Below are 26,651 nucleotides of genomic sequence, written 5' to 3'. Positions count from 1 at the left end.
CTTAAACAATAACCCTGTTTCACCTTCCACCTGAATCCATAACCTGTTTTTATGTGGCATAAAGGCTGCTCATGTTGTTAAAACATCAATATTCACTAACATACCAAATATTTACTGAGAAATGGGGAAATCCTCTGAAAATATATTTTTTCTACAGGGAAAAAACATGAAGAAGAAAAAACATTTTGGCATTGTTTATGAACCTAAAGAAGTTCTGAATCCATCTGCCAAAGTAACAAATTGTTGCAAATCACTGTGGGTAAAGCACAGTTTTCAGAAGGCATACATGACCCAACTTGTCAGCTCCCAGCCAGTTCTAGCCATGTCAAGGAACCCAGGTAAGATCTTATTTGTACTAACCTAAGATAAATATTCTACTTAGCATGTATTTTTCTTGGTATTAAGGACATAAAATTGAGCCTTAAATATATTATTTAAAATTTTACTGTAAGAAGATAGTGGTAAATCTATTCATCCAGTTCTTAGGTGGTAAAAATCTAAGACTGACTTTGCTTCATGGTACCAAATCTCTTAGTTTCTATTAGCCCTGAATCATCGATGTGACAACCAATTAACATGATCCCAAATTGACTAAAATCGATCAAATTTGCCTTTTAATAAAATTTGTCTTTAAACATGACCTGACAACGTCTGCATTGTTTAAGGTAAGGAACATTCAGATTAGGTTTCCTCCCGATTTTGCCAATATAGGAGAAAACATGAAGGAAAGATAAATTTGAAATTTTGTTTTGCAAAAATGTGTGATTCCTAGATGTCCCAGAATGCTGGTAAATTAAAGTCTTATGTTTTGAAGAGCATTAAAGAAGAGTGTTGGGATTAAATTTATGTTGTTTTAGCCTTTCAGATTAATTATAAGCTAGGCATCTTTAAGGGATTATTAACATTAATTTCAAACTATCATCCAATTTTAATAGCATTACATGCCCCCGAGAAAGCAGAAATTTCATCCTGATAGTGGTTTGCCACCACACTCAATATGGTATCCATTTTCTAGGAAGAATTCAATTGACTAAAATTTTGAATTTTCATCTAGGCAGGTGTCAACAATTATTTCTCAAAGCTTGAGATTCTGTGACCTATGAACATCTAGAACTTGTATTTTTTGTTTTTTTGTGGAGATGTAATTCTTATACCATAAAGCTCATCCTTTTAAAGTGCAGAACACAGTGGTTCTTAGTTCACTCACAAAGTGCAATCATGGCCACTATTCTAGAACTTATATTTTATTGTAGACTGTTTTTAGTATGTTTGTATGCACTACACCGCTCGATGCTCTGAGATTCCGTGTGACGTTGGTCGGTATCTTCTGAGGTGCTCTGAGGGCGCTGCCACATTTACCTAAGATGCTTTCCTAATTACGGTTTCACTTCAAAAGCAGGGGCAGGATGAAGAATTAATAGCGCTGCTGCTACCTTTGATGTGTAGGAGTAGAGCTGCACGAAGCACGGCTGGTTTTACTGTGTGGGTAAAGTCTCATGGGACTGGTCCTTCAGTCTGGGGGGAGGCAGTGCGCATTCAACCACCGCCAAGCAATTCACGGCCCTGTGAGAGGTGCGTCCCCTTCCCTTCGCACACTTTTCCTAGCCCGGGGGACCGAGGCCGCGGGGGTGCTCGGGCAGCAGCGCGTTTCTGCCCTTACCCTTGAGGATATCGCTGGAGAAACGCGGGAGGAGCGGCCCGAGCGGGGGCGGTGGGAGAGGGCCAGGGAGTTATCATGGCGTCGAGAAAGACAAAGGCTCGGTAAAGAAGGACAGAGTCACGCTGGGCCGTGCGATCTGGGTACCCGCCTCCCGGCCTTCCACTCCCGCCAGTGGCCGGCAGCGAGCAACGCCGAGCGCGCGCTTCTCCCGCCGCAGGAGCACCCGGCTGGGGCGGCCGCAGCGCGTCTGGCGCGGTGCCTCTCCCGCCAACGTGCGGGAGGTCGTTCGGAGGAGGCGGCAGAGGGGTCTGGCGGGGGCCCTTGAAAAGAATCCCAGAGTAAAACTTATTGAGGAGTCCTCCTCTCCCCTCAGTAGAAATAGCAGGCCATTCATGGCTGGAAAGGGACTCCCTGAAGCCGAGATTTATCTCTTAGGAAAATCTACACGTAACACTTAGTGGGGAGAATACCTACATTTGGTATGGGGAATTTAAAGCCATTTTTTCTTAGAAGAGTTGAGGGGTGGATAGTGTGGGAAGTCCAGAGCAACCATCCTGATGCATCATTTAAAGGAAATTAGAAACTCTTGAAACGAGGATGAGTAAAAGCAAAGAGTCCCTGTCTCTGTCTTGCTCTGTGGGGGATGGAGTGATTTGACACAAGACGGTAATGGAATTACTGACAGGAAAGGGCGAAATAAGTGTGTGTATGTGTAAGTAGTATCAATGGGATATATAATTGTAGAAGTCAGTAGAGTCAAGTTGCTCAACTTCTTTCTCGCTTTGGGAGTGAGGGGATGCATGACCAAACTCATGGAGCATGCAGTTTGGTCAAGGAAGCAGATAGTAGTCAATTACGCATATAAATGTTAAATATAATGTGATAAATGCTGAGAAGAGGTCCAGATGCTCTAATGGGGGATTTGACCTAACAGGTCAGAGAAGGCTTCTCTCAAGTAGTAACCCTGTGCTTGAGACGTGAAGGGATTAAGCGGGATGGAGGTTGCTGGCAGAGGGAGCAGTTTGGGCAAGGGAGAGCTGGGCGCCTCTCCCCTTCTGGTGACTGCCCACTTCACCCATTTCCACTATGCAAATGTTAATCTTAACCTCTTAAAAAAAAAAAACACTTCTGTTTTCTTTTAATTCTAAGTTCTTAGGGAGTACCTTGCTGTAACCTACAATTATTGCTATAGACGATATATATCTAATAGGTAAGTATATATATCTATGTGAATGTATAATACATGTCGATATACATATCCATTATGCATTATTATCTATTGTTTGACATAAGGATAGCATGCAGTGTTTATAACAAAATATAGGATATGATCTACCCTATGTAACTAAAAGTGCTATAGACATTCACAGTGGTGAGAGATCACATGATTTTGGAAAATGCAAAAACGGCATCTTAGAGAAAGTAATTTCTGAAAACCATTTAAGGTAAGATTTGGTCAGATGAAGATATAGTTTAGTTAGAGCATAAGGTTCTAGAAGACCAATAAGGAGACTGGACCAATAAATCCAGATATATTCTACGGGCCTTGAAAACCAGTCTAAAGGGTATGAAGAAACTAAGTAGAAAAGTTTTACTTAAGTTTTAAGAACTTTTCTAAGATATTTTTTCTCTATCAACATTTATCTTGGGTAATTTTAAATCCACAGAAAAGTTGCAAGAATAAGTCTCTGGTTACTCACAAACCCTTCCCATGAATTCATCAGTTTTTTCTTTTCTTTTTTTTTTTTTTTTACGTTTTGCCACATTTGCTGTATCTTTTTCTTTCTCCCTCTCAGCACACATGCACACATTCTCACTCACAGATGTTTTTCTTTGCTAAACCATTTGAGAGAAAGTTGCAGACATACTAGTTTTATCCCTAAATAATTCCACATATTGTCTCCTAAGAATGAGGATATTTTTCTGCATAAACGCAATAGAATTATGACACTTCTAATATCCCCTTAAATTTTAATTTTGAATGCATATTTATGAATAAATAAATTATAATAAATGAGTTACTGATATTAAATGGCTTATAGCAGTGGCTGACACATTGTATGTGGTACATGTATTTGCTTAAAAATACATTTTCTTGACTAGAAAAATAAAAGACTATGAGAAGGCATATGGTGAAAAGTTCCTCTTGCATTCTTGTCCCTCATCTGCTCAATTCCCACTTCCCCCACTCCCTATCATAGGCAACCACTGTTCTTAGGTACTGGGTATCCTTCCAGAGTTTCTTTTGCAAACATGAACTACTGTGAATGTAGATACTTATACCCCTCCCTTTTTGGAATAAAGGTAGCACATTAAGCCTACTGTTTTCTTTTTTTTACAAAAATACTTATAGCAACTTTATTCATAATAGCCAGCAGCTGGAAACACTGCAAGTGTACATCAGTAGAATAAGCCCACAGTTCTCACCTGCTTTCTCACTTAATATGATTTGGAGATCTTTCTACATTAATACTTAGAGAGCTTCCTCATGCTTTTTTACAGTAGCATGGTATTGCATTTTATGGATACACCATAATTTATTTAAACTGTTCCCTACTGACTTACATTTGGGTTGTTTCCAGTCACTTAATATTGAATCCAATGCAGCAACAAATAACTTTGAACATACTTGCATTAGTAAAATTTGATAGATACATTGCCCCCCATAGAGGTTATACCAAACTACATTCTTACCGGTAAGCTGTTGTGAGAATATCTCCAGGCTTCTGATAAGGTTCTATATCAAGAGCTTAAAATATATGAATGTGCATTATTGTTGCTGTTTCACAACTTTTTTTATTTTTTATTTTTATTATTATTTTTCATTTTTATTAATTTTTTTTTTTTTTTACATTTTGTGATGTTGTTATGGAACAGTCAGGAGGGAGGGGGAGAGGGGAAAGGGGAAGGCAATGGGATGGAAGGAGGAAGGAGGAAGGGTGGGACTGAAACTTGTGGCACCCCCCCCTATTCCCACAGGGAAGACCAGGGGGCTTCCAGCAGTGGCTTGGTCATTGCCGGGCTGGGTGCAGATGTCAGTGGGGTGTGGCAAAAGCCATTGCCCCCCAACTACCCCAGCTCGCAAATCTGGGGCCCTTCTTGCTGTGGCTTGGTGGTCGTTGCTGGGCTGGTTGTGCATGTTGGGGGTATGTGGCCAAGGCCCAAGGCCCCCACCTTTGGGACTGGTTGTGAGTGTTGGGGGGCATGACTGAGGCCCCTGGCCCTCCTGCCTTTCTGGCTTGGTAGCCCCCAAGAAGAACTTGCAGCCCTTCTAGGTGTTATATAGGTGTTCTTTGGTGAAATGAGACCTTTACTAGTTAATATCAAACTTTGTCTCTGGTTGTGGGTACTTCGTTTTTTCTTTCAGTTCTGTGTTGTATTATTCACTGTTAAACTCTGCACCACTTAAGCTCTGCACTGGAACTAATATGTTGTCTTTGCTTACTTTTAAAATGGGGGAACTTCCTGTGGGGACCAGCACTTGAGCTATGTGGTTGAGCTAAATTGCTGCTTTGCAGCTGATTCCCTAGAGAAGGCTTTCTGTGCAGCCCGGGTTTTAATGGTTGGCTTTATAGTTACTTCCAGGTCTACTGAGATCTGGTGCACCTGGGTTGTGTAGAAACTCTGGTTTGGGCCTGAATCTTTTCATCAAACTGCACCCCATGCAATTCTATATTCCTGACCAGTCTCTTCTGAGTGGTCCTAACACTGATTGGGGGGCAGATCACCTGTTGTTGCTGTGCCCCAGTGTTCCCCCAGTGGACCTGTCTCCCCCATCGCCACTGCTTCAAACACTTCCCATGGGCTAGGGCTGCCAGGCTGGGTTCAAAAGTAAAGAGTTCTGAGGGCAACAGTCCCCAGAGCTCCAGGACCCTACAACAGAGTAAAGAGTGAGAGGGAGAAGATAAGGCAGGACAGGGAGGGCCAGAGTCTCAATACATTAATTCACCTCAGCCAGGGTAAGCCCCTAAGTAGGTGGCCTGAACAGTAGGTGAAATATATGGCCTTTTGATTAGTTTCTTATAAAACAGCATCTTGAAACATACACATACTAATGAGATTCTCACCTCAAGACATTTTGAAATAACACCCTAATGATTAATTTACACCCAGCAAGAATTATTTGACAGTCATCTGAGAGAAAATGAAGAATTCATCAAAGACAGGTGAAAGCTCAGCCAGGAGAGAAGATGCTCAGAGAGAAGAAAGGGGGATCTAATGGGGAGGCCCTCTGAACAACTTTCATTTACTTCAAAATGGGTTTAGGGCCAATAAGGGGATCCAAATCCTTGACCTTGGTGTTACAGGACGGCATTCTAAAAATTTTCATTTCTTTAGGTATAAGTTTAGGATGCTTCCCAGCTGGAAAGAGAATGCACATCAAGGTTAAATATGTATTTTTTTCTTTTTCTGTTTTGGAGGGAGTGATGGTAGCCTTCAGCTCTGGTTAGTTTTCTTTTTTCCATTTCTGTTAAATGACAAATTTCAACCACTTCAGGATCTTCCTCCTTCTCAGAAGATGGCCTATTCTGCTTCATGTACAAAATTGATGTCTACCGGGGTAAACACCTGACTCTCCTTCTGCCTTGCTCCAGACTTCCTTGTGTGAGCGTCACATCTAATCTCCTGTTCAAAGCTATTCCTTCCACATGTTTTAAATGCTCATTCCTCCTAAACCTCTGGGACTTTGCCTCAACAGTTTGCTCTGTTCTATCTCCCATTTTCTATTGCTCCTGATCTAATTCCTCTCCTCAATCTACAAGTATTCTCAAGACTCTCAATTTAGAAAATTCTTCCAACGCACCTCTCTCTGTGGCTACTGCTCATTTTCTTTCATTCTTTCATCAGGGCACTTCTTGGAAAAGCAGTCTACACTTATTGATCTCAAGTCTACTTTGATAGCTCAAATTCATACTTCACTGTTTGGCAAATTTCCTTTCATCCCTACTGCATTCAATACTTCAATCCTGGGTGATACCAGCAACATTTTTTAAAGGATCAAATTGTCCTTGGCAGGAGACTTTGAGCCTTCCTGTGATCGATTTGTAGGCTTGCTAAATTTAAGCAAATATTTTGAAATTATTACTCAGATTATGGATTGTTAAGAGTTGAACATTCAATTATAATTGATTATGAAAGGGCAAAAAAATGTTGATTTTGTACTTGGAAGATTTAAATATTCAGAGTGATTGAATTTAAAGCACTAGCTAATGCCTGTAAAGCCTTCATAAAAGAAACCACTTCCCTCAACTCAAAGAAATAGGCACTTTGAATTTGAAATGAAGCCTGAGGTCTGGTGAGGTGGTTTGTCTCCACGAAAGGGAGGCACGTGTTCGTTTTCCAATCTGGAAGAAGATATTCCAGCATGTGAAGAGGTCAAGATTTCCCATACCCTCATCCTTATTTTTGTCCATCTGTTGTGTCAACATTCCAAAGGTAAAAAGTATTCAAACATTCTTCAAATGACCTGAAAGTTCTGGGATTTAGGGCTACTGGCTACTAGCAATAAAGACTATATTTCTTGGAATGATTTTTCCCCTGAGAATAATCACTTCCCAGTAATAAAATAAGGGATTAAAGCTGTGACTGCTTAAAATTATGACTAGTCATATAGATAAAGCACTGCCAGGTTTAACACAAAGGAATATTCTTTTGGAGGGAACTATAAAACAATTCCTTCAGTTTAAAACTTAAGCCACCTTTTAATTTGCTTCACATTTGGACCCTAAACTTCCTGTATGATCCTTTGTTGTTTCCTGGACTTTCTCATTGCCTTTCCTCCCCTCCCCCACATGATTTGTAATAACTATAGCCTCAAATTTCCCCAAATTCTCTACCATACTATCTCTTCTATCAAATCTCCTTTTCTACTGGTCCTTCCTTTCTAAAGCTGTTCTCTTGCTACAGTCTATTTACTCTCTATGCCTGTTGCACCATTGAGATCCTGGGACTTCTGGGTTGGATCCAAACTTTTGCTTAATCTCATGGCTTTTTCTTTCTTAATTTAGTCCTACTCTCTTAAGTCTGTTTTACTGGAATACTTGCTCAAGATGCTTCCTAACACATTTTGCATGAGAGAAAAACTTCCCATGTAGATATGTACATATTTATACAATTTTTTAATAACAGTATTGCAGTAAAGTGAGATATTTTTTCCCTCTGGATATTAAAAATGCAATTCTTGGAAAATAATACAGAGTTTTACTTTTTTTATTTCATTCATTTTGATCATCTCTTCAAAGAACTTTTTACTTGCTTCCAATATATAAGTTTAGAGCTTTGATTTAATGATTCATATCTGTTATAATGGTGGTATAGTATATAAAGGTCTGTAGGGCAGGTATACCAACTCTCTTTAGCTAGCACATACCATGTATAAATCAAATACTGCAGAGCTTTCAATCTGTTTTGCATTCAGTTTTTATGAGAAATGGTAAATGATCAGAACCAAAATTACAATCCACTAGTGTCAGGAACTTAATTTTTTTTTTTTTGGCGCCTCACTGGTTTGGGGATCTGAACCCTTGACCTTGGTGTTATAACACTGTATTCTAACCAACTGAGCCAACTGGCCTGCCCAGGACTTAGTTTTTAAATTTCACTTTCAGAATCTGTCCTGAGGCCTATTTATAGCCAACATAATCTCTTACACAGTTTTATTTACATCTGACAGCTCTAGACAATGGTAATTGATGTAGGTATTTATGATTATTTGCTTAGGTGCAAAGAAAAGAAACCTATTCCAGTCACCTTCAGAAAGATATGGTTTCTTGTAAGGATGCTGATGAAAAGGAACTGATCTTGGAGGGGTCAGGCTCTGAGGCAGTTCTGGGGGCCCGTCTTTTTTTTTGAGTCTTGGTTTCTTTCTGAGCTCAGTTCTTCTCTGTCACTCCGTGTCCCTTGACTCTCCTTGTTTTCTTCCCTTTCATAATTTTCACTTGCAAGTGACTTCAACTTATCCTGGACCCAACGAAATCCTATGTGGCATTCTTGATCCCACTGCCAACTCATTTCCTTAGTCTCCTGAGTCTCCATTGAACACAGAGGAAGTTGACTGACCCTGTTCCTTTTGGGACTAGGTTCTGAGAACCTGGCCAACCAATGGATTATATGTTCTTGGGTCAATTGTCTACTTCTGATCCAATCAACTGTGGCCTGGGTTTTGGGTGGGGACATGTAGAAAGGAACCTGATTGCTTAGGCAACAGGACAGATTCTCCTAGAAGGGGGGTGTGGTGGGCAAATCAGATAATGATCGACATCTTTAATATAAGCACCCTAAGGTATGTTTCAGGATTCTGAATTATCGTCATCTCATACACATGCACGAACACACATACATCATTATGTTCTTATACTGTAGTTAACTAAGTAACAATGCTCATTAGCATAGTTTAGGAGAAATTTTCAACAAGAATTAAAAGATGGCTTTCCTGACACCATTTTTCCTGGTTCCCCTTTTACCTCTCTGATTATTCCTTCTCAGTCATTTTTGTGGACTTTTGTTCCTCTGCCTACCTTGTTAACCATCCGTCTTATCCAGAGGTTCTATCATCAGCTATACAAATTCTCCTTGAGGTATCTTAACCACTCTTGTACATTTCTTTCTTTTTTTTTTATTTTTAAAAAACAAGACCGGTAGGGGGATCTTAACCCTTAGCTTGGTGTTGTCAGGACCATGCTCAGCCAGTGAGCCAACCGGCCATCCCTATGTAGGATCTGAACCCGTGGCCTTGGTACTATCAGCACCACACTCTCCCGAGTGAGCCACGAGCTGGCCCTCACTCTTGTACATTTCTATTGAATAAATGAACGAATGATCACTCTTAAATCTTTATCTTAAGTTCTGACATTCTTTCAGTTTCAAATATTATCCAAATGCCTGCTAAGATGTCTTACGGGTACCTTAAGTTTATAATTGAACTCAAATTTTCTTCTTTTTTTCCCCACTTGCCTCCTCTGCCTTCCACACCTGTCCTTCCTCCATCTCTATTCCCCACACACAGGCCGATGGTGCTATCAACTTTCTGGTCTCCCAAGCCCATCTAATCTATTATCAAGTCCCAGCCTATTCTGCTTCCTAAATATTTATAGAATCTGTTTTCACCATTCCATCCCTGTTAGTGCTGCTTTAGTTCAGGCTCTATTCCAAGGCTAAGAGCATGGGCCTTGCAGCCAGACAGAGGAGGGTTTAAATCCTGGCTGCCACCTTCACTTGCTTTCAAACCCTAGGCAAGTTATGCAGCCACTCTAAACCATCAGTCCTCAAACTTGGCTGCACATGGGAACCACCTGGAGAACTTTATTTTATTTATTTATTTATTATCTTTTTTTCTTAATTTTATTTTGTCGATATACAATGTGGTTGATTATTGTTGCCCATTACCGAAACCTCCCTCCCTCCTCCCTCTCTCCCCTCCCACCCAACAATGTCCTTTCTGTTTGCTTGTCATACCAACTTCAAGGAATTGTAGTTGTTATGTTTTCTTCCCCCCCCCTCAGGTTTTCCGGTTTGTGTGTGTGTGTGTGTGTGTGTGTGTGAATTTATTTATTTATTTTTAGCTCCCACCAATAAGTGAGAACATGTGGTATTTCTCTTTCTGTGCCTGACTTGTTTCACTTAATATAATTCTCTCAAGGTCCATCCATGTTGTTGCAAATGGCAGTATTTCATTCGTTTTTATAGCTGAGTAGTATTCCATTGTGTAGATATACCACATTTTCCGTATCCACTCATCCGATGATGGACATTTGGGCTGGTTCCAACTCTTGGCTATGTAAAGAGTGCTGCGATGAACATTGGGGAACAGGTATACCTTCGACTTGATGATTTCCATTCCTCTGGGTATATTCCCAGCAGTGGGATAGCTGGGTCATATGGTAGATCTATCTGCAATTGTTTGAGGAACCTCCATACCATTTTCCATAGAGGATGCACCATTTTGCAGTCCCACCAACAATGTATGAGAGTTCCTTTTTCTCCACAACCTCGCCAGCATTTATCGTTCAGAGTCTTTTGGATTTTAGCCATCCTAACTGGGGTGAGATGGTATCTCAGTGTAGTTTTGATTTGCATTTCCCGGATGCTGAGTGATGTTGAGCATTTTTTCATATGTCTGTTGGCCATTTGTATATCTTCCTTAGAGAAATGCCTACTTAGCTCTTTTGCCCATTTTTTAATTGGGTTGCTTGTTTTTTTCTTGTAAAGTTGTTTGAGTTCCTTGTATATTCTGGATATTAATCCTTTGTCAGATGTATATTTTGCAAATATTTTCTCCCACTCTGTTGGTTGTCTTTTAACTCTGTTAATTGTTTCTTTTGCTGTGCCGAAGCTCTTTAGTTTGATATAATCCCATTTGTTTATTTTTCCTTTGGTTGCCCGTGCTTTTGGGGTCATATTCATGAAGACTGTGTCCAGTCCTATTTCCTGAAGTGTCTCTCCTATGTTTTCTTTAAGAAGTTTTATTGTTTCAGGTGTATGTTTAATTCTTTAGTCCAGTTTGAGTTGACTTTAGTGTATGGTAAAAGGTATGGGTCTAGTTTCATTCTCCTGCATATTGATATCCAGTTCTCCCAGCACCATTTGCTAAAGAGGCAGTCTCTTCCCCAGTGTATAGGCTTGGTGCCTTTGTCAAAGATCAGATGGCTGTAGGTGTGTGGGTTGATTTCTGGATTCTCTATTCTATTCCATTGATCAGTGTGTCTGTTTTTATGCCAGTACCATACTGTTTTGGTTATTATAGCTTTGTAGTATAGTTTAAAGTCAGGTAGTGTTATGCCTCCAGCTTTATTTTTTTTGCTCAGCGTTGCTTTGTCTATGTGTGGTCTTTTGTTATTCCATATAAATGTCTGGATAGTTCTTTCCATTTCTGAGAAAAATGTCATTGGAATTTTGATGGGGATTGCATTGAATTTGTATATCACTTTGGGTAGTATGGACATTTTCACTATGTTGATTCTTCCAATCCAAGAGCATGGGATATCTTTCCATCTTCTTGTATCCTCTCTAATTTCTCTCAGCAGTGGTTTGTAGTTCTCATTATAGAGATTTTTCACATCCTTGGTTAACTCAATTCCTAAGTATTTTATTTTTTTGGTGGCTATTGTAAATGGGCAGGCTTTCTTGATTTCTCTTTCTGCATGTTCTCTATTGGAGAATAGAAATGCTACTGATTTTTGTGTGTTGATTTTGTATCCTGCTACTGTGCTGAAATCATTTATCACCTCCAAGAGTTTTTTTGTAGAGGTTTTAGGCTGTTCGATATATAGGATCATGTCATCTGCAAACAGGGACAGTTTGACTTCATCTTTTCCAATCTGGATGCCCTTTATTTCCTTCTCTGATTGCTCTGGCTAGTACTTCCAACACTATGTTGAATAGGAGTGAGAGTGGGCATCCTTGTCTAGTTCCTGTTCTTAAAGGTAAAGCTTTCAGCTTTTCCCCATTCAGGATGATATTGGCAGTGGGTTTATCATATATGGCTTTAATTATGTTGAGATACTTTCCGTCTATACCTAACTTATAGAGGGTCTTTGTCATGAATGAGTGTTGAATTTTATCAAATGCTTTTTCAGCATCTATAGAGATGATCATATGGTCCTTGTGTTTGATTTTATTAATATGTTGTATCACATTTATTGATTTGCGTATGTTGAACCAACCTTGCATCCCTGGGATGAATCCCACTTGATCGTGGAGAATAATTTTACGTATGTGTTGCTGTATTCTATTTGCTAGTATTTTAGTGAGGATTTTTGCATCTATATTCATCAAGGATATCGGCCTGTAGTTTTCTTTTTTGGTTATATCTTTACCTGGTTTTGGTATCAGGATGATGTTTGCTTCATAGAATGAGTTTGGGATATTTGCGTCTGTTTCAGTCTTTTGGAATAGTTTGTGAAGAATCGGTGTCAATTCCTCTTTGAATGTTTGGTAAAATTCTGCTGTGAATCCATCTGGTCCTGGGCTTTTCTTTGTTGGGAGCTTTCTGATAACAGCTTCAATCTCCTTTATTGTTATTGGTCTGTTCAGATTTTCTACATCTTCATGGCTCAGTTTTGGGAGCTTGTGTGTGTCCAGAAATTTATCCATTTCCTCCAGATTTTCAAATTTGTTGGCGTATAGTTGTTTATAGTAGTCTCGAACGATTCCTTGTATTTCAGATGAATCAGTTGTAATATCACCTTTTTCATTTCTAATTTTCGTTATTTGAATCTTCTCTCTTCTTTTTTTTGTTAGCCATGCTAATGGTTTGTCAATTTTATTTATCTTTTCAAAAAACCAACTTTTTGATTCATTGATCTTTTGTATTATTTTTTGGGTTTCAATTTCATTCAGTTCTGCTCTGATCTTAATGATTGCTTTCGGTCTGCTAACTTTAGGTTTGGATTGTTCTTGTTTTTCTAGTTCCTCAAGGTGAAGGGTTAGGTGTTCACTTGCCATCTTTCCATTCTTCTGAGGTGAGCATTTAATGCAATAAATTTCCCCCTTAATACTGCTTTTGCAGTATCCCACGGGTTTTGGTATGATGTGTCATTATTTTCATTAGTTTCAATAAATTTTTTGATTTTCTGCTTGATTTCTTCTTGGAGCCATATGTTATTAAGTAGAATGCTATTTAATTTCCATGTGTTTGCATAGTTTCCAGAATTTCATTTGTTGTTGATATCTAGTTTTAATCCATTATGGTATGAGAAAATACATGGGATAATTCCAATTTTTTGGAATTTGTTGAGACTTGATTTGTGACCTCATATGTGATCTATCCTGGAGAATAATCCATGTGGTGATGAGAAGAATGAATGTTCTGAGGTTGTTGGATGGAATGTTCTGTAGATATCTGCCAATTCCAATTGGTCTAGAGTGTTGTTTAGATCTAGTGTTTCTCTACTGATTCTTTGCCTAGATGATCTGTCCAATATTGACAGTGGGGTGTTCAGGTCCCCTGCTATTATGGTATTAGTGTCTATTTCCTTCTTTAGGTCTAATAGAGTTTGTTTTATAAATCTGGCTGCTCCAACATTGGGTGCGTACATATTTATGATTGTTATGTCTTCTTGATGGATCCTTTTATCATTATGTAGTGTCCCTCATTGTCTCTTTTTATGGTTTTTAGTTTAAAGTCTATTTTGTCAGATATAAGAATAGCTATTCCAGCTCGTTTTTCTTTTCTGTTTGCATGGTAAATCTTTTTTCATCATTTCACTCTTAGTCTATGTGAGTCTTTATGGGTGAGGTGGGTCTCTTGAAGGCAGCATATAGTTGGGTCCTCCGTTTTAATCCAGTCAGCCAGTCTGTGTCTTTTGATTGGAGAATTTAAGCCTTTTACATTAAGAGTTGTTATTGAAAAGTGTTGATTTATTCCTAGCATTTTATTGATTGTTGTTTGGTTGTCTTAGGTGTCTTTTGTTCCTTGCTTTCTGATTTACTGTTTGTTTTCTGTGTTTGTTGGTTCCTTAGGTTGTAGATAGCCTTTTTGTTTGTTTGTTTTCTCTTCATGAATGTCATTTTTATTATACTAGTGGGTTTAGATTTTTCTTGGGTTTTTATGGCAGTGGTAGTTATTTTTCAGGAACCAAACCCAGTACTCCCTTGAGAATTTCTCATAAGGGTGGTCGTGTGGTGGTGAACTCCCACAGTTTTTGATTGTCTGAGAAATATACTATTTGCCCTTCATTTTGGAAGGATAGCCTTGCAGGGTAGAGTATTCTTGGCTGACCATCTCTGTCTTTTAGTATTTTGAATATATCATCCCATTCCTTTCAGGCTTGTAGGGTTTGTGATGAAAAGTCTGATGTTAGCCTGATTGGGGCTCCCTTATAGGTGATTTGATGCTTCTCTCTTGCAGCTTTTAAGATTCTCTCTTTGTCTTTGAGTTTTGCCAATTTGACTATAACATGTCTTGGAGAAGACCTTTTTGGGTTGAATACGTTTGGAGATCATTGAGCTTCCTGGATCTGAAGATCTGTGACTTTTCCTATACCTGGGAAGTTTTCTGCCACTATTTTGTTGAATATGTTTTCAATGCAATCTCCTTTTTCCTCCCCTTCTGGAATACCCATGACTCGGGTATTTGAGCGCTTAAGGTTGTCTGATATCTCTCTCAGATTTTCTTCAATGCCTTTGATTCTTTTTCTTTTTTTTTTTTTTTTGTCTGCTTGTGTTATTTCAAACAGCCCATCTTCAAGTTCAGAGGTTCTCTCTTCAACTTCCACAAGCCTGCTGGTTAAACTCTCTGTTGTGTTTTTTATTTCACTGAATAACTTCTTCAGTTCAGCAAGTTCTGCTACATTTTTTTTCAGGGCATTGATTTCCTTGTACATTTCCTCTTTCAGGTCCTGTATACTTTTCCTCCTTTCATCATGATGTCTAGCTGAGTTTTCTTGTATCTCATTCAGTTTCCTTAGAATTATCACTTGAAATTCCTTGTCAGTCATTTCAAGGGCTTCTTTTTCTATAGGATCTAGAGCTTGAGATTTATTATCTTTTGGTGGTGTACTTTCTTGATTTTTTTGTATTTCTGGTATCTTTTCTTTGATGTTTATTCGTTGTGGCAGGGGGTTTCACAGTCCACAGATCAGATGAAATGAGCAGAGTATCTTCTGTTCCACTGGGCAGTCTGATGAACACAGCAGGCAGACTCAGAGGAGAATCGGGGGCAGCACGCGGAGTCCCCAGTCCGAGTGCGGCCGCCGCCGGTCGGCTCCAGCTCGGCTCGATATGTTGGGGTGCCTGGGTCTGGAGGGCCCTGATGTTCGGGTGAGGAGGGGCCGCCGCTGCTGCCGCCGCCGCTGCCGCCGGGTGAGGACCTGGAGAACTTTAAAAAGATACTGATGCTTGTTGCAACTCCAAGGATTCTCATTTCATTAGAATGGAGCAAGGGCTGAGCATTAGGAGTTTTAAAAGAATCCTCTTGGGAGACTCCCCTTTATCTCTAACAGACAAAGTTCAAGTCTCTTCCTATGCCTTCTCCATTAGCATTATTCTTGCTTACTCTATTAGCTTTTTTTCCTGTCACTCCCTGCCTTTCAACAACAGCACTACTTAGAATTTATGCACCAAACCTCCCTATCAGTCACCCCCATGCCTTTGCTCCTGTGATCCTTCTGCCTGGAGTGTCCTGTTTGCCACTCCCTCCCAGCTGGCCGCCGCCCCCATCCATCTCTTTTCCTGCCTAATTCTTAGTCATTCTTTATCCTTCAAGGCTTAACTCAGATCTTATCCCTTGGAATGTCTTCCTGACTCCTCTGTGCAAACCTCACTCTTACTGTAACATGTTGAATTTCAGTTTGTGTTTCTCTCCCACTGGACTCTTTGAGAACAGGTCTGAAAAAATCAAAGGCCCTCAAATTTTATTGAAATGAAATCGGTCCAACACAAAACTTGCTTTATCTATGAAGCCATACTTATTATCTACTTTAGACCAAATTTATTTCCTTCTCCTCTGTATTCCTAAAGCACTTTGGAATTGTGTCATCCCTAATCCATGGGTTGTAAGCAACTAAAAGACATCAACCTTGTCTTTATTGTTTAGAAGTTTCCCAAAGAACCCAGCAAGTAGTTTACTCAGAGTGTTGCTTAAAAATACCCGTTGGTTGATGGAAGCAAATAAAGTTTGGAGGCTTCATTCAAGCAGAGTGGGCAAAAATATTAAATGGAAAAGTCTATTTTAAAAAACTGTGAAGATCTAGTCCTGCCTGTCCAATACAATAGCTACTGACCACATTTGGTTACTGAGCATTTGAAACACATTTCAAGAGCAGTCAAGGAACCAAATTTTAAGTTTTATTTAATTTTAATTAATTTAAATTAAAAAACAGATACTCAATTTAATTGTTAAAAAACTTTTAAGTATTTTTGAAACAACTTGGATATCTAAGTCTACTTTTAAACTGCCAACTTAATGAAATCTAAATACAGATCAAGGTTTACCAGTGAAAAGTCAGTACCTGAATTGAGATATGGTACAAGTATAAAATAAATACTGGATTTCATACTTAGGTATAATAACAGGAATGTAAAATATATCATTAATAATTCTGTATTGATTACATGTTGTGATAATATTTGGGGTACATTGGCTTAAGTAAAATGTTACTAAAACTAATTTTACTACTGGAAAATTTAAAGTTAAATTTGTGGCTTGATTATATCTCTTTTGGATAGAAATGATCTATTAAAATTTAAGGTTTTGCTTTTTGATAATTATTATAATATTGGATTTCATCTCTCTCACTTTCTAAGGCAGTTTTTAGTAAATGGTAGTAAGTGATTTTACAGATACTTAAATGGGATTATCTGTTTTGAACTCTTTTCTGTCAATGCAGATCACAGTCTACCTTCTCAGTCCAAGGAGAACAGCACTGTCCAGAAGCATCACCAGGAGGAAATAATCCACAAGGTGGCCATGCAGCTGAGACACATTGGGGACAGCATCGATAATAGAATGATTCAAGAGGTGAGACTTTGGTTTCCCCAGCAAGGGCCTGTCATGTGGGAGGAAAGAGCAAACATAACAATGGCTGCCAAGTGGCTGGGATGCCCGGGAATGATCAGAACTCATGGATCCATGATGTCTGGATTGCCAAACATTTGATCTAAAACTGTGGACCTGAGTCAAAGCCATCATTTGATCTCAAACTTGCTACTCAAACTGTGGTCTGTGGACTGGCAGTGTCAGCATCACTTGGCAGCTGGCTAGATGTGCAAAATCCCAGGCCTCAGTTACTACCACCAGGATTAGACTCTACCTTTTTACACAGTCCCCAGGGGATATGGGTGCACATTAAAGTGTGAGAAACGACTCCACACCCTTAAAGTAGGAGGCATATTGGAATCACCTCCAGAGTTTTAAGAACTACAGCTGCTTAGATCCAACCCTAAGAAATTCTGATTTAACTGGCATGACGTACGGCCCGGGTATTCTGCCTTTTGAAATATCCCTGGGTGAATCTAACACACAGTTAGGGAAGAGAACTTGTGCCTGAGATTGTGGTTATCCTCTTTGAACCAGCCTGAAGGTTATAATATGAGCACCATCACCACTGATTTCTTAGTTTTTCCTGATTATTATAAGAGATAATAGAGGAAAATAGGAAAGACTAATGATTACAGTTTGAAAATTTGGGGGTGATGAAATCCACAGCTAACTTAGTTTTCCTCCAGAACAGCCTGCAGTTGCAGCAGGGAGAGAATGATCACATGGGGCACCATGACAGAAGGGATGGCTGCCCCTCAAAGCCCAACTTCTTGCCCTTCAATTCTCATGTCCTGCAATGATTCTTGTTAATCACTGCGGCTGCCGCCATGCTGTCTTCAGGAAGGGTCATGTCCTTGTATACTTTGGTCCAGATGTGGAAAATGAACAGACTTTTAGGAAATAATCGCAACCAAACAAAATATCTGATAAACCAGTTTCACTCAAACAAATATTTATTGGGTGTCTACTATATGCCAGACTCAGTTCTAGGCATTGGTAGCTAGAGGAGTGAGCAGGACAGAGATGAGACCGCACTCGTAGAACTTGTAATGTAGGGGGATGAACAATAAACATTCTAGTCAGTCAGGGATGGGGGCTCAGAGCAGGATGAGAGGATACTGAGTGATGGAGAGCGACTTTGGATGGGGGGTCTAGAAAGGCATCTCTGGGGAGATGATATTTGGGCAGAGACTGGAAGTGAAACAGCGAGCCATGGAAACACTTGGGGGAAAAGTGTTCCAGGCAGAGGGAACAGTGAGTGCAAAGCCCTTGTGACAGGAACAGGTGTAAAGAATGGCAAGGAGCCCAGAATGGCTGGCACGGAGTGTGGAGAGCTCTGGGAGTTGGCCTTAGATTTGGGGGGGTGGGAACGTGCTTGGGTTTTACACTAAGTATAAAGAAAGCTTCTGGAGAGGAAGAGCAGGAGAGTGCTACGAGCTGATTTACATTTAGAAAGGAAGCTGACTGTCATGCAGAGAGTAGGCTGTATACAGGGCAAGAGGGGCAGCTGTTCAGAGCTAACCCTAACCCTAACCCTAACCCTAACCCTAACCCCAACCCCAAAGGCTGGGACCAGGGTGTAGCAGAGAAGGTGGTGAGAAATGATCAGACTCAAGATAAAATTTGAAAGTGGAGACTGCAGGGCTGTCTCATGGATTGGATGTGGGGAGTGAGAGAAAAAGAGGAGTCACGCATGACTCCAGAGTTTTTGGCCTGAGCATCTGAATGAATGAGATGCCATTTACTGAGATGGGGAGAACTGGGAAGGGCAGATTGGGGGTGAAATACAGAGTTCTGTTTGAGACATGTAAGTTTGAAATTCCTATTAGACATACAAATTAATAAGTTGTGAAGTTGTGTAGGAGTTCTAAGAACCAGTCTGGAATTCAGGGGAGACTTTGAAGCTCCAGATGAGAATTTGGATTATAAAGTATTGCTTTCTTTGTGGGCTGAAAGGATCAATCCGAATTAACCCCCAGCCTAACTCCATTTGGGAAAAAAAAAAAAAAATGAAGCTATGTAATAATAACCAGCAGTTAGGGAGGGCTTGCTCTTTGCCAGGGGCTATGCTAAAGGTTTCTCTTGCATTGTTTTATTTAATTCTTACAATCATCAGTGAAGTTGGGATGATTATTATTCCCACTTTTCAAATGAGGAAATCAATGCTTAGAGAATTTCAGCAACTTATCCTAGGTTGCACAGATGGTAAGTGCATATTTAGGACTTGAACACATATCTGCTGGTTCCAAACCCACACACCACTCCAATGCCTACTGTTTGACCCTTGTCTCCCACGAGCCACCTCTAGCCATCTGCTCTCTTTGACATCTGGACCCAAGAGCACAGGACCCAGAGAGAGGAAGGAGTACTTTCCTGCCTCTGTAAGTTTTCTGTTTAGGACTCCTTTCAGAGAAGACCTCACCTGAAAGCCTTGCTCTCTGGCCTTAATGGACAACCATATCAAAATTCTACACTGGAAGCTTAACACACATAGAAGAGATACTTACATATGAACTTGCCACTCAATGAATATTCAGCTATGGTGTGAGGGGTTAAATGTGCTGGTTTTAGAGTTGAAATACTGGGTCTAAAGCCTGGCTCACCACTTATTTACTGTGTAACCTTGGACAAGTTACTTAACCTCCTTGGGTCTCATCTGCAGCATGGAGATAGTAACAGTACCTACCTTATAAGGTTATTGTGAAAATTAAATGAGATTACCTATGTAAACTACTTAGAACAGAGCCTGACCTACAGAAAATGATCAATGAACATTATCTAAACCAAAATATTGACGTTTTTTGCCTTTGCCCTTTCAGTATTTGGGGTTGAGCACCTCTTTGCTGTGTATAATTTATTACAGCACACTCATGGTATTTAATATCTCTCTTCTATGCTACAGTTTCTTCTGTAGGGAAGTTTTCATTGATTACTATACTTTATGAATTCTAGAAAAGTTCAACTTTTCTGCTTTTTGATCAGCTAACTCATTGTTTCTTCTAATTTTTTTCTCTGAAGGGAAGAGACCAGAGTAGGATGAATCACAACCATCTATTTTCTGTGTTTGCTTTAATCTAATCGAGAGGTTACTGCTCTATGTATGTAACCTCCTTTTCCATTTTTCCTCCTTTTTTCCCTATCTTTACCCTTTAAGTTGCAATTTACCCGTAAGTCTTAACTTTATCCCTGTATCTTAATAAATTAACCCCGAACTCCTCCAGCTTTTCTTTTTGTTAAATTAACAGCTTTATTGAGAAATAATTTATATAATATACAATTCGCCCATTTTTACTGTGTTTACAGAGTTGTGCAACCATCACCACAGCCAATTTTACTTTATTTTATTTTATTTATTTATTTTGGCAGCTAGTTGGTACCGGGATCTGAACCCTTGACCTTGGTGTTATAACTCTACAAGCAATTTTAGAACATTTTCATTACCTCAACCCCCCCCCCCGAACTTCATTAGTAGTCGCTTCTCATTTCCTTCTACATCCCCCACCCGCTGTCCCCCCCCTCCCGTCTAGCCCCACCAATCTGTCTCTATGGAGTCTGTCCTATTAAGTAATGTCCTATTCTGGACATGTCACATAGGTGGAATAACACAATATGGAGCCTTTTGTGCTTGGCTTCTTTCACTCAACATACTTTTTTCCCCAAGGTTCATTCATGTTGTAGCATTTATCAGTACTTCATTTCTTTTTATGGCTGAATAATATTCCATTGTATGTTTCTAACAAATTTTGTTTATCCATTCATCAGTTGGTGGACATTTGGATTGTTTCCACTTTTTGGCTATTATGAATAATGATGCTATGAACATTTGTGCATAAGTTTTTGTGTAGACTTATGTTTTTAATTCTTTTGGGTACACACCTAGGAATGGAATTTTTGGGGTTGTATGACAACTCTGTTTCACTTTTTGAGGAACTTTCTGACTGTTTTCCAAAGTGGCTGCACCATTTTACATTGTGGCCTATCAGCAGGGGAGGGTTCCAGTTTTTGCAAATGCTTGCCAACATTTGTTATTAACTTTCTTTTTGACTAAAGCCAGCCTAGTGGGTGTGCAATGGTATCTCACTGTGGTTTTGATTTGCATTTCCCTGATGGCTAACTTTGTGCGTCTTCTCATGTGCTTGTTGGTCATTTGTTTATCTCTTTAGTGAAATGTCTGTTCAGATCCTTTGCCTGTTTTTAATTGGGTTGTCTTTCCATTATTAAGTTGTAGGAGTTCTTCATACATTCTAGATGTAAGTTCCTTATCAGATATATGATTTACAAATATTTTCTCCCATTTTGTAGGTTGTCCTTTCACTTTCTTAATGGTGTTCTTTGAAGTACAAAAGTTTTTAATTTTGATAAAGTTCAGTTTACCTATTTTTTTCTTTTGTTGCTAGTGCTTTTGGTGTCATATCTAAGAAACAATTGCCTAACCCAAGGTCATGAAGATCTACACTTTTGTTTTCTTTTAAGAGCTTTATGGCTTTAGCTGTCAAATTTAGGTCTTTGATTAACTTGTTGTTAATTTTTATATACAGTTTGAGATCAGAGTCCATCTTCGTTCTTTTGCATGTGGGTATCCAGTTGTCCCAGCACCATTTGTTGAAAAGACTATTTGTTCCCTATTGAATGTCTTGGCACCTTTGTTGAAAATCAATTGACTGTAAATGTGAAGGCTTATTTTTGGACTCTCAATTCTATTTCATTGATCTATATATTTATCCTTAGGCCTGCCACAGCTTTTCTTGTAGCCTTTTATAAAGCTGGCTTTGACCTAGACTTTTAAAGTTATCTGTCTTGTACTACAAAATTTCATGTTAGAACATCTTTAAAAGACCACAGCATGTTTCAAAAATAATAATTTTAAAAATTCCTCCTAAATTTGGATCTAAAATGCTAAAGCCTTTGCTGCTTCAAAGCTTAAATCAAGCAACTTTAACAGAATTTCAAATCTGGCAGAATATATTTCTTTCATATATAGTCATATTTATTTAACTTTTATACTCTGTTTAATCAAGTGGTCACGTTGATTGTCTAGATGCCTTCCTGCTGTTGATGTATTTAAAGAAACTTTTATTCTTGCTTTTGGAACTGCCTAGCAGGGAGCTTACTTTTGTCTGCTAAATTGTTTGTTCTTGAGCTGTCACATTTCTTGTTCTCTCGTTCTTTTCACTTAAGAAAGTGCTCTGTGTTTGCAAAAGTGTTCTGTGTTTCTCAAAATAGCATGTCCTATCTTGCCATTTAGTTACATTGAGTTTTGGTTCAAGTACCTGTTTTCTTTTCTTTTCTTTTTTAATCTTTGGGCATGTGATTTTCCTAGATATAAAGTGTGTTTTTGAATAGTTAGGCTTCTCATCCTTTAGAATCTTAAATATAACTTTGAGGTTTTTCTCCAGAGGGCTGTGTCCTTCTGGATTCTGGAAACTGCTCCCTCCCTGTCCCTACAGGCCTAGGAGTGGTGACACCTCTGCTGTTACCAGCACCATTCCCTGTGGTTTCCCCACACCTTTGTAGATAGTCTCTTTATTTAACTCTCCCAGAATTAGCCTAATCTAGGTGTGCCATCTATTTCCTCTGGGAACCTGGCTGCTACAGTAATACATAGGGAATTTCTTTGTTAGAAAGAGAGGAGGGAAACTAACACTTATTAAACAATTTCTTCCAAGCACTCTTTGAGATGCTTTTACATGCTTCATCTAATTCTCCTAATGGCCCTATGAATTGCTGTCATAGGTATATCAGGAGAAGCAGGTGAGTTTCAGAGAGATCATATAATTTATCTAAGGTCACTCAGCTTCTCAGTGGCAAAAACTAGAATTTCAATATATAAGCATCTGACTCAGTGTTCTGTATCTTTTCTCATCTGCCATGTTGGAAGGAAATTTGTTCAATTTTCCTAACTGACATCAACTGTAAAAGGGAAAAAATCCTTTAATGATTTCTAGTTACTGAGAGGATAAAGTCTAAATTCCTTAGCCTGCTGATAATGGTTTATCGTTCATTTGTTCATTCATCTATTTATTCAACTAATATTTTTTGAGCACCTGCTGTGTGTCAGGCTCTGTTTAAGTACTGGAGATATGCGGCGTAGCAGGGGAAAGAAAAAAAAAGTACTGGAGATATGGCAGTGATCAAAAGAGACAAAACTCCTTGACCTCATGGACTTTATATTCTATAAGGGAGATAAACAATGATCAAAGTATATAGTTTATTAGATAATGGCAAATATTTTGGAGAAAAATAAAGCAAGGAAAGGAAAGAGGAGTGTTGGGGGGGTTTGCAATTTTAAGTACAGGCATTAAGGGAAGGCCTCTCTGAGAAGGTGACTTCTGAGTACAACCTTGAAAGAGGTGTGGGAGGGAGCCGCACTGCAGGCAGGTGGGTAGTGAAGACCCTGAGGCAGGAGTGTGTCTGGCAGGTTTGAAGAAGAGCAAGAAGGCCAGTGTGGCTAAAGCTGAGTGAGGGAGAAAGTAGTAAAAGAAACGGTCAGAGAGGGGGGTAGCAGGCAGGTTACACAGGGCCTTGTGATCACAGAAGGACTTTTCTTCTGAGTGAGGCGGAGCCATCTGAGAGCACTAAGCAGAGGAGCCGCATCTCAACAGTCCACCAAGGCAGCTTGTTGAGAACAGACTGCCAGGGGCAGGAGCAGGGAGACCTCAGGTTGTGTCTGACCCTCAACCTCCTTTTCCTGATGTTCCCACGTAAACAGTGGCATTCACTTACTGCTCCACAAACCTGGTGAGCTCTTTGTCACCTCCAACTTTGCAAATATTCACCTCACCTCTTGCCATCTAAGTCCCATCTGTTCTTCCAGCCGCAAAGCAAACTTGCTCACTTCTTTGAGAAGACTAGGAAAGTGTCTGGGAAGCCAAAAGCATAGGTTATTAGCCCTGAAGAGTGCCCCAATTTGCTGATGGCCAAGATGGGAAAACACGTTCAGAGGGAACCTTTCAAGGCAATGTGGAGGATACGGACATATTATAGAACAGACCTCAGTACTCTCCTTCCTCCTACAATTCATAAAGCAACCCATTAAGCTTGTTTGCAGCACTGATTGAATTAATCTTTTCTAGTATGTTAAATTTCTAACTTTGGATTACTCTAATTGCTTTTTAAAAAACCTTTCTCTCTTTTTTAAAAACAGGATCTTCACCAGGAAGGCAGAGATGCACTGGCTCGTTTTGTCTTATTTTTCTTTAGAAGAGTTCATGTGTTGCTGCATCTTTTTCTGGAATAACCATTTGCTGTAAAAGAAGTGTAAATGCCAAGTTCTGTGTTTCTTCTACTCTCTGAGAAATGTGAATCCCACTGGGACAGGTGGGAAGAAGACCCTCCTCCATCTCCCTCTCTTTTTACCCATCACTGTTGGTCTATGCCCATTTTGTTGGAGAACTGTGGACTCACTGGCCATTTGTCTGTTCAGAGAAACTGGCTGTGAGATATCTGTGATTGCCTCGCAGTAAAGCCCAAGGAGTAATTAGGAACCCAGGAGGCCTTGCTGCCCAGAAAACACCAGCGCTGTGGATGGTCCCAGTGTTCCTTGTAAGGAAACCTTGAGCATTTCCTTACATGGATGAAATAAAACCTTGTCCTCAAACCAGAGGTCACAGAAATGGGCACATTCTCCTGGGCATCTCCCTGGGTACGATGCCCTCCAGTGACCTGTTGTTCCCACTCTTGTTGTGGGAGTCCCACATGCCTCCATACTTCCACTACCTTCCCAGTTCATACCCTCTTTGGAAAATCTAATACTCAAATCCAAAATATAGCCCACCTACATTCCTATTTCCATGACTGGACACCCCACTACCCCCCCCACCACCAGCACCAGCACTGTTGGGTGTTTCCAAACACTTCTCAGCCTCTGATGCAACAACGTTTGGGTTCTTTTCTCACCTTTTTCGATCCTCTCACTCCTGTGACCCACTTCAAGTCTTCCTTGACCACTCCAATGTTTTCCCGCTGCCACTCCCTGCAGCCCGTAGGCATCCTTCGCTGCTTTGCCATCCTCCTTTAAGCTCGCCTGCTTAAAACTGGGAGTGCTTAGTCCTTGGCCAACAGTCTTGCCTTTTAGAAGAGTGCAAGACCTGAGTGAGTTATACATTCATCACAAGGCAAAATCTTGGGACTATTTTTCTATTGTTAGATGGTTTTGCTATAATTGATCGGTGGGCCCTTTGATGGTTGAATTTATTTTGCTCATTCTCTGCTGCCCCTTGTTATATAGTTATTAACTTTCATTCTTCTTTTATCTTTTTGTCTACCTCATATTCCCTCCTTCCCCCCTTAAAAAAAAATCACAAGTATTAAAAAAGTTTGTTGTTATAAATTAAAAGTTCTATGTATTCATATTGAGTTCTTTGTAGGAAAAGTATTGTTTAAAAATCTAATATAAAAAAATGAAATAAATATTGTTATTTTATCAGGCATGAAACACCTGTGCGTATTTCTTTTGTGAAGGAGGGATTCCACTTTTCTCGCTCATATTGGTTCATAGACTTTGATTGTACGTAGCATTGCCTTTGTCCTTGCAAAGGGAAATGTCCCCATTTTTTTAGTCTGTCTCAGGCAATGCCCATTTATTTCCATCATCACCTAGGTTATGACTGGCTGGCATGGAACAGATCCTAAAAACTTCCTTTTTATTTATTTTTTATTATTTTGAATAGGTATTTATTCATATGGCTCAAAAATCAAAACAATATAAAAAAGTTTATAGTGAAAACACTTGCTTTTATTTTCTACCCTGAATTCCAAATTTGTTTATTATGTTTACATATCCTTCCAGAGTTTCTTTGTACAAAATATATACATATATTTACACTCAAAAGATAGCATGCAATACACACTTTTCTGTACCTTGATTTTTTTGCTTAGCACAGTAGTCAGGCACTGTTCTAGGTGTTTTACAGATGTTAACTCATTTACTCTTCATAACCGTATGTGATAGGTATTATTATTAGCTCTATTTTACTATTTAGGAAACTGAGGCAGTAGTCAGTAGAAAGAAGCGGTAGAGAGGTTAACTAACCTGCTCAAGGGCCAGTAAGTGACATGTCTGGGATTCCAAGCCAGGCACACTGTCGTCAGAGTCCTGATTCTTAAAGGCTATGCTGTACTATATCTCGGTGAGCTTGCCCTGGTCTGCAGAGAGCATCAGACACTGCACAGTATTCTGTTAAATGGATGTACCATAATTTATTTCATCAGCCCCCTTTTATGGACACCTGAGTTATTTCCCATCATTTGCTATTATAAACCATGATGAAATAAATAACCATGTGTATTTTGGATATGTGTAGGTATGTTTGTTGAATAAATTTCTAGCGGTAGGATTGCTGGCTCATTTGTAGATTTGCTAGGTCCTGCCACACTACTCTCCATGGGGTTGCACCACTTTGCACTCCCAGTGGAGTGCCTGTTCTCCTCAGCCTCTCCAGCAGATTAATAAAACTTTTGAATTTTTGCCAAATTAATGTGTAAAAAACTATATCTCAGAATAACTTTAATTTG

General features: G+C 39.5%; 1 protein-coding gene across 1 annotated transcript; it reads left to right on the top strand.

Moving 5' to 3' along the window:
- Window positions 1-166: 166 nt before the first annotated feature.
- Window positions 167-24,388, top strand: PXT1 (peroxisomal testis enriched protein 1). The gene is given in 4 exon segments (XM_063098287.1): window positions 167-338; window positions 16,987-17,117; window positions 24,283-24,360; window positions 24,362-24,388. Coding segments are annotated over 4 exon segments (408 nt in total).
- The last annotated feature ends 2,263 nt before the right edge of the window (window positions 24,389-26,651 follow it).

Source organism: Cynocephalus volans, chromosome 5 (assembly GCF_027409185.1).
Source record: "Cynocephalus volans isolate mCynVol1 chromosome 5, mCynVol1.pri, whole genome shotgun sequence".
Classification (NCBI taxonomy): Eukaryota; Metazoa; Chordata; class Mammalia; order Dermoptera; family Cynocephalidae; genus Cynocephalus; species Cynocephalus volans.
This window is presented reverse-complemented; position numbering and strand designations above follow the sequence as displayed.